The sequence below is a fragment of the Anopheles cruzii genome, chromosome 2, assembly GCF_943734635.1.
Source record: "Anopheles cruzii chromosome 2, idAnoCruzAS_RS32_06, whole genome shotgun sequence".
Classification (NCBI taxonomy): Eukaryota; Metazoa; Arthropoda; class Insecta; order Diptera; family Culicidae; genus Anopheles; species Anopheles cruzii.
In genome coordinates this window covers 29296985-29305746 of record NC_069144.1, presented here as the reverse complement: position 1 = coordinate 29305746, position 8762 = coordinate 29296985, and the positions used below count along the sequence as shown (strand labels likewise).

Below are 8762 nucleotides of genomic sequence, written 5' to 3'. Positions count from 1 at the left end.
CGCAAGTTCCACTCCGTTTCTTGTATTATTTTAATTTCATTATCTTTTGCGGCGGCGGCAGTCTCATGTTTCCAATGCCGCGAATCGTATCGGAGTGGAAAATATAGGCATCAATTAGCGGAAACGTTCGGCTGCTGGATCGAATCGCACACTCCAGAGAAGGCATTACATAATGTGGCGCCGGCCCCCCCGAATCGCCAGTGTGGGCATTGTGTTTTTCAAACACAACATAATGCGGCAGCGGCATAATTTTATGAAACAACTCCACCGAGAGTCATATTAAAGTCCACGTAATAGGGCGTTATTCTCGCCGCCACATCTCGCCGCGTAAATCGGAATGTAATTCTTTAATTTATACGAAGAAACATTACACATCTTACCGCATCCACGTTTGGCTGGTGAAATTGGGCTGACCCACCATTTCGGTGGGCCTCGGTTACGTTACTCCTTTGGGCTCGGGTCTAGGGTTGAAACGCTCACAAAACCGAACGCACATCTTGCGGGCGCTCGTTGCTAAAAGTGCAAATCTTTAACTTCCCCCCGGTGCCTTATTCAGAAACCCGCAAATGTCCGTCCGTGTAAAGTGTCGTTAGAGAAGAAACTATCCGGTGAACCGGTAACTAGTGACGATTCGAGTGCGCCGTCCAGCAATTTCTGGCGGCATTCCCTGCCCGCCCAGGGTGAATAATGACCGTTCGCTGCCGCCGGCCCAATGAATTGGCAGCGACTTAGTGATAAACTTTCACCGCTCAAAATGATGACCACCACCAAGAAGGTCGACTACCTGTCGACCACTCCGACCTCGGCCACGACACCGTCGTCCACCAGCCAGCCGGACAGTCTCGATCTGGACTACGACATGTGGCAGGGCCAGTTCGAGTTCGTCGGCGGCCCGGCACCGCAGCCGTCGGCCATCGGCAAACAGTCACGCACCTCTAGTCTGGAAGATTTGCGCCTAAACGGGTACATCCCGCCCGATCAGCCGGTGCTGATCGACGAGGAAACGTTCCTCAGCCTGCACCCGCACGACTTCCCGTCGTCCGGGCCGCAGTCGGGCTTTTTCCTAGACGAACCCGGCGAAGGGCAACCGCAGCTCAACAACAACCCCTGCATCGGCACCACGGCGCAGAGCAACATACTCAACATCAAGCTGCTCAACAACAAAACGAACAACCTCATCAGCTCGGTCATTATCGAGGAAAAGAACGCCAAAAATAATCTGATCAACAGCAACCTGAAGCTGATCAACGACAACCCGGAGCTGGGCAACAAGTACATCCTGAAGGCCAGCCACAACGGGAGCAGCAAAATGAACGATCTAATCAAAACAGACCTATGTGATAATCTAAACGAGCAAGTAAGTAGATCCGTCGGCGACGCGCAATTTCCAGGGTCCAAAAGTCCTTCGCTGACCCCACTACTGGGGGACCACAGTATTTTTGGCCTACTTAGTGCGCACGTTTTTTGCACACGTCTATTTCGGACGTGGTTTTAGGAGACTCAGTTCATCGACATCTCGCCCACAATGATTCATCACTTGACTCTCGCTTGACCGCGCCCCACTCTCGTCATTGAGCATTCTAGATTTTGCTCCTACGGCTAGAGGCTGTTAATAAGCGTCAATTCTTTTTGCCCTCAATTGCAGCTCGAAATACTACAACGGCAAGTCACCAATCTGGCGGACACGCAGAGCAATGTCGACGATCGTACGAGTAGAACCAAAACGGAATATGCTGTCCTGCAGGCCCGCTATCACATGCTGGAGGAGCAGCTGAGAGAGGTAAGGGGTTTTGGGGGTTGGTGCGAAGCGAAAATTACGCCGTCTTTCGCGACGCCCCAAAAATAGATAAAAGTCGCCCGCCGATGTATTTGAGATCGGACTGTCGTCATTGGACAATGATCCAATTTCCAAATTTACTATATTTCCTACCTCAGCGTGAAGATGGCAGCATTATTAAATGAAAGTTAGTGAATTCGGTTGTGAATTTATGTTGAAAATGAAGTTACTAGGAGCTAGCGCTGGTGCGTAAGACGTATGGTCAAGCAGTTCAACGTGATGACAACGCGCGAACAGCTTTCTCATGTCTTTCAATGTGGACTTTAAATGTGAGAAACTGGCTTTTCTTACATGTTCATAACCTCTGCTATCTCCCACACTTAATTCGGTGGTTCTCTAGCATCGTTCGGTGAACTTTGGCGAGGTTGTCGCCAGGTCTAGTTGCAGTTTTCGGACGTCCCGATCTCCGACGATCACGTTTAAATTTAGTCAGCTTAAATTTCACAGTGATAAATAATGGTACAAAAGTCCCCATGCACAGAATTCAACTCCATTTAGTCAATTTTAAACGAAGTTGTTGAGTATCGGTCACAAGATTGACAACCATAGTCACTAGGTGGAAATGAGCTTCAATAGTTTGGACACCCTGTATATTAGCCCATCCACGTAATCAACACGCTTGTCTGCGTTGTTGGTCAACGGTTCGCTTTGAAGCCAATTAAAAATCATGGTTCCACCGAACCGAAGGTGTTCCATAAAATCGTGTTTAAAGATTTAGAGATGGCTGAAGTTTCGGAGGGGATTCGAGTTTCATCAAGTTGGCGGATCAGTCCATTTGGAAACCCTCCGCCGGGGGGGGTCTGTGTTGATTGAGTCTTCGAAAGCCGATATTTAAAACAAATTGCACCCCGGATATTGCGTAAATTGTTTAACATAATTTAGATTTGATCGATGTGCAAATGTTCGATTTCAATTTCTACCAACCTTGTTTCGTGTTTAGAAGGTGCAATCTACTAACGCGTAACTCTCCGTGGTCGTATGAGTGCCGCGACGGCAATGTAATTACCAGCGAACGTAGCATGAATATCTAATATCTGTTTGCTGTAATCGTACAACGCAAAGTTCAACGACTTTGCCGCACAACAATCGTTTTACAAAAAAAAAAACCCTCTATACCCTTTGATGAGGAGGTGAGCAGTGATTATTTGAATATTATGATCCGCGCACGCACCTCGCTTATGGCGGGAATAATTTCATTGTCAACCGGCGACCCATCGGCGCGACCATTTTTGTCGCATGAATAATCACAGACCGGGACCGGAAACGGATGGCCCCCGTGTTCTGTGCCACCCGGCGCAGGGAAGAGTGGGTCCCCCTGGTACGAACGAATGACTAAACGGCTTGTTTATTTTGTTTCTCCACACACAGACTGAACTACGGGCCGAAGAACGGCTAACGCAGGAACAGAAGCGCCACCGGGAGCTGCTGGCGCGTGTCGAGCGGGAGGCCAAGCTGCAGAATGAGAACTGCCAGATCCGGATACGAACGATGGAGGTGGAGATCACCAGCGTGCGGGAAGAGATCCAGCGATTGCGCTCCCAAAGCGACAAACAGGCGGCGGATCTGCACGCCACGGAGGAGAAGCTGGAGAAAACGCGTGACTCCCTGATGACCGCACAGCAGGACCTGGCCGAAGCGAAGGCGGAAGAGAAGAAGTGAGTACACACGCGCAGGACACTCTGCCGCCCGGTTTAACACGTGCTCATAACTATTTTTGTTGCTATTTTTCCGGTCCCGGCACTCCACAGACACCGAGCGGATAAGCAAGCGGCCGAAGAGCTGATGGTCGAGCTGGGCAAGGAGTGTGAACGTTTGCGAACGGAGCGTGGGCCGGCACTGCCCACGACGTCGCCCGAATCGTTGCGGCTCGAGGAGCTGCACCAGGAGATGGACGAGTTGCGCCAGAAGAACAAAAGTCTCGAAGAGTCCAACGAGGAGCTGCAGGCCATGATGCTGACGCGCAGTATCGAGGAAGGGCGCAATCTACTGAACGGCCCCAGCAACAGCCTTGCCCAGGAGCTGGAAGCGATGAGCCAGAATCAGGTACTAGGGCGGCGGAACCATACGCCGTTGCTTTTCAGCGTTCAGGGCTCTCAGGGCTTCCGGTATTTCGTTATCGTTTCTCTCACGACCGACCGACCCTCCCAACCCTCCCGATACAACTCGTTCTCTGTCGAGTCCATATCACACCAACACGGTTCATCCGTTATCTGGCAGTTTTATGTCCACCCCGACGCCGCTACCTTGTCACGCGCATCCCCACGCGAATGCCATCAACGCGTTGATCGATGTTTTCGGTGGCCGGCGGTGTGTGTTGTGCGTTGTTGTGTGGTGATTAGTTTTGTCATTTGTTTCACTTTCGTTGTGTTACACGCTTCTCTGTATCTTCTTCTGTCTTCTTATTTCGCTCCTTTCCATCCACAGGATTCCGTTGATTCGTCCACTTTAGCGTCCTTAACACAGGTTAGTTTGACGATCACACACGACGCTCGCGTCCTCTTTGCACACTTCTAACCCTCTTTTCTCTACACCTTGGTTTCTTTGGTGTGTGTGTGTGTTTGGTGGCTAAATGGTGGATGTAACACTTCTAGTTTGCCGTTTTCTGGTTGAAACTAACCTCTTTCGTGAAGTTGCTAACCAACAACCTGCGCCCTGCGCTGCTCGTAGCTCTTTCTATTTCTATTTAACAATGCCGCTTTCTTCTATGCAACTGTTTGAACTGTTCCTTAATCTTTCAATTGGGTTCTGTGTAACTGAACCCTTTTCGATCCGTGCTAGGCGTGTTCGTTAATGAACGCACTTTGAACGTGTTTTTGTAAATACTTTTTTTTACAACTCTTTCTCCGACATGCTTCGAACAATTTTTGAACTGTGTACGGATTTGGTGCTCTTATTTTGCTGTCTTCTCTCTTGCTTGCTTCCAAAGAAAAAACAAACACAGAGTGTTTGTTAAATAATTAAAATACTTTTCGTCTTTTAACGTGTTGTTCTTTCAAAAAGCCTTTTTCTTAACTATTTCTTCTTTCTATATCTTTCTATATACTCTAAGCGATTCATTACGACCTCTTTGTTGCGTGTTTTGTTTCTTACATCCCTTTAATCTTTGTTCGCTTCGGTTCGGCTGATACTTTCATCGGTGTGGTGTGATTCCAATATTATCGGCCTGTTAATAACTTAAGTTTCTTAATTTTAATGCATCTCGCAAGTGCTGTAAAATCGCTTCCCCACCCCGCACACAACGCATTGTGATGATGACCCCGTTTTCTCGTATTCCAGCTTCAGGTGGCGTTCCAGGAAAAGGAGGACGAAAACCGACGACTCAAGCACTACATCGACACCATGCTGCTGAATGTGGTCGAGAACTATCCACAGCTGCTGGAAGTGAAAGCGGTGTGAATCCGGAGTCGGCGGCCAGAGAGCGGCGTGTCAACGCCGCGTTTAGCAACTTTTTAAGACCCTACGATTCGCGTTACTCATACTCCCTAGGGCTCACTCGCGCACGTGTTTAAGGTCCTGGCGCTCGCTCCCCGGTGTGTAATACTACAGGGCAAAACAGTACTACAGTCGGACAGCGGATATAAAATTACCGCCCGGCCCGGGGAGCCCAGCGGCCATGATAAAATGTGTAACGTACGTAATGTGGACGACAGTAAGCAATATTCGTAAATTTATATTTTACATAATAATAATTTAAGTACTCGTGTCTCGTGTAAACAAAGGAAGGGCGGCCGAGTTTTTCGTAAAGCAACGTGTACGGTACTGTTACGAATCAGGCGCGCGCGGTTAACGCTTAACGGAACTGCAAAAGCTACAACGATCACAGGGTGTGGGCGCAGATCGCGCGACGCCTTCGCCTTTCACACAACAAACCTGAACCACCATACGGGCGCGCATACTAGCAGCACTTACTTGAACCGTGATAACCCCAACAGATAGCCTTCTACTATTACATTTGACCATAAATGTTTGTTTTGTTTTAACTTAACGTTGACGCGCTCGGTTGTTACACAGGTTGCAGAGGGAAAAGAACAGGGAAACTGAACGGGTCGGAATAGAACGGCGGTGCGTATGTGTGCTTGGGCATGTATTGAAGCTAACACCCGATTGACGAGATCCTAAGTTAATTCCAGTGTCCAGACACTTCACAGCATCGCTTCCGGTCTGGCCTCTTGTTTGGAAATGCTTCATTTTCGATCGTTCGTCGTTGTGCGTCAAACTCTACTACAAATTAAGTCCTAGCCAATTTTAGAGGCATCCGCTAGAAGAAAAGAGGTATAAACTCGTTGAAAGAAGGATATTTCTTGTTGATTATGAATGGATAAGGTTTTTGATAAAAATTCTTTTGAACCACAATCAAAATCGAAGAGAAGATGTTCGTGAGCAACAACTTTATCACCAATTTCGCGTTGCGTCGTTGCAGAAACCTTCACATTGTTTGGAAGTTTGTATTTACAAAGGTTTGCCCGACGGTTTCTCTGTAGAGTCGTGTAAAAATTGTGCGAAAAACTCGATTCCTCGTCTAAAGGATGGACAGATGGACAGTGAAGAAGCAAATCAATGTGTTACGTGTGTTTAACGGGTGAACGGGTTTCCCCTCAATGTCGTTGGTGCAACACAGGATCATACCATTTTAAACGCATGGATGCCAAAATAGCGTTCTACTAAAAAAAACCCAACTGTATTACAAACGTAGAAATGGAAAATAAACTCTACTTACAACATAACGCTGCGCCGTTCGACCACCGAATCCGAACTCGAACCCCGAAGGGAGCCTCCACCCAAAATCGTTACCGGAATACGTCATCGAGTCACGATAAAAGGCTGGCTGATAAGTGGATACCTGCCCTAAGCACACGGCGATCACTCACGGATTCCCTTCACACACCTCTAATCGCAACGCCAACAACTCATTCATCATACGATTCGATTTCCGTCGACAAATCAATGCACAACTGCAAGGCCCTCGATGACCACGGCTCGCGGGTGGGTTAGTTTTAAACATTCCCCCATCGTGATGAGACTCCACGTTTGGGGTACGTTCGTCTTGTGCGTGAACTGCTCGGCGCTGCGCTGCTCTGCAGTGGAGTCGCGAATGGCCGAAGGGACGGACGTAGAGCGGGCCAGCGATGTTCCGTATCAGGCGTCGATTCGATTGCTGCAGAACGATCGCCACCTGGCAAGCGGTGCCATTCTGAACGTTCGCTTCGTCGTCACGCAGGCATCATTCATCTGGAAACTCCGCGGCCAGTACCCGGGGCAGACGCTTCAGGCACTGGCACGGATACGATTCGGACAGGTGGACCTCCAATCAGCTGCCAACGATCAGTTTCAGGCGATCCAATCGTACGCACTGCACCCGGAATTTAACTTCACCGAAGCAAACCACGATCTGGCCGTGTTGAAGACGCTCGGTTTGATAGAGTTCAACGAGGCCGTTCAACCGATTTCCCTCCTCCGGGGACCGATACCGGCCAACGTTGCCGTCCGTTACACCGATTGGGGCTCGGATAAGGTCGCGTCGATCGAACGGTCACGAGAGTAAGGACAAAATGCTTACTTTATTCTTTCACGGCAGGACTTTGCGACACCGGACGACTACAAACCGAAGCTTCAGCAAATGGACGCCATCGCGCTGTCGAACGCGGAGTGCCGTGAGCTGCTGGGAACGCTGAGCAATCTCGGCAGCATTCTGTATGATTCCCGCGTTTGTATCTACTCCAACGAGACGGCGAGCGTGTGCAAGGTACGTGGACCTCAAGGTCCAGACCTCTGGTGAAGTGTTTTATCATTCTAAGCTCTCGTTTTTTCTTTGCTATCACCCCCCTGCAGGGTAACGCTGGTGGACCGCTGGTGATGTTTGAGAACGGCCAACCACGGCTCGTCGCGGTGATGAACTTCGCCTACGGTGCGTGCGATCCGGCGTACCCGGCGGGCTTCGAGCGGTTGTGGAACCACAATCGGTGGCTCGTAGAAACGGCCACGATCGATTACAAGTATGCGAACTTTGGCAAAATGTGCTCGATAGTGCGCAATGTGGCCGCACAAATGTTAGCGAATAAACAGAGAGCCGTACGCGAGAGAAAGGCGGCCAGAGACTTTCTCCGCAAGTAACAATATCGGGCTTTTGAACGCCGAGAGATTTCCTTTTTATTCACTCAGCTCTCGTAACCTTACAATATTTTGTACTACAATTTTTACTTCCAAAAATCGAGCTAAAATTTGGCGTTTCGCAGCTTGCTTACTTTCCAGCACCGCCTTGGTTCTCGTTCAAATGCGAAAAGAAGTTTTCTAATTTAAGTTGTGTTTCGTGGTCCGACTCCCGGGCGCGCTCGTGATCGTGATCCAGGACGATCGCATCTAAGCCGCCCGCTACATCGAGCTGCTCCAGCCGGGTTCGTTCGAAGAACAGTTTCATGTGCCGATCGACGTCGTTGTCGAAAAGCTGATCAAGCTTAAACTCGGTCGCGTCCAACCGGTGCTGCATTTCGGCAAAGTTGGCCTCCAGCTTTAGATCGTCGGCCACGGAGTCCGTGTTGGTGGTGGTGAGCAGATCGCCGATCTCCTGCGACTTTTCTCCGATCTTGCACAGACTGCAGCGGTTCTGCTGTAGCTTGCGTCGGACGGCCTGCAGCTCGAGGCGCTCCTTGCTAAACTCGATTTTCTCCTTCGCCAGCCGATCTTCTCGCTCCGATATTTCACGGAACTGACGTTGCACCAGTTGCATCTTGAGCTGAGCGTTCTGCTCCGCTTTGCGCACCCCCTGGTAAACGTTCTCGGCGTTCCGCTCCCTCAGTCGGGCTCGTTCGATCGCTGACTCTAGCTCGGCGCTTGTTTCGCGCAGTTGACTTTCCCGCGAGAGTAGCTCACGGCGTTTGGCTTCGAACTGACGCTGCAGTTGCAGGAAACGTTCTTTCTCCTTGTCCGC

The 8762-nt window shown here is 49.7% G+C and overlaps 2 protein-coding genes across 3 annotated transcripts; both read left to right on the top strand.

Moving 5' to 3' along the window:
- Positions 1 to 577: 577 nt before the first annotated feature.
- On the top strand, positions 578 to 6541 carry LOC128268310 (rab11 family-interacting protein 4B-like). 2 transcript variants are annotated; one of them, XM_053005363.1, is made up of 6 exons: positions 578 to 1357; positions 1646 to 1780; positions 3206 to 3492; positions 3586 to 3880; positions 4262 to 4300; positions 5114 to 6541. In XM_053005363.1, exons 1-6 carry the CDS (start codon positions 713 to 715, stop codon positions 5231 to 5233), a joined length of 1521 nt encoding a protein of 506 aa, XP_052861323.1. In that variant the 5' UTR covers positions 578 to 712; the 3' UTR covers positions 5234 to 6541. The 2 variants fall into 2 exon arrangements, with proteins under 2 accessions (XP_052861323.1, XP_052861324.1); XM_053005364.1 differs by lacking the exon at positions 4262 to 4300.
- Positions 6542 to 6929: 388 nt separating this feature from the next.
- On the top strand, positions 6930 to 7948 carry LOC128278813 (trypsin-1-like). The gene is made up of 3 exons (XM_053017540.1): positions 6930 to 7349; positions 7413 to 7580; positions 7667 to 7948. Exons 1-3 carry the CDS (start codon positions 6930 to 6932, stop codon positions 7946 to 7948), a joined length of 870 nt encoding a protein of 289 aa, XP_052873500.1.
- Positions 7949 to 8762: the final 814 nt, after the last annotated feature.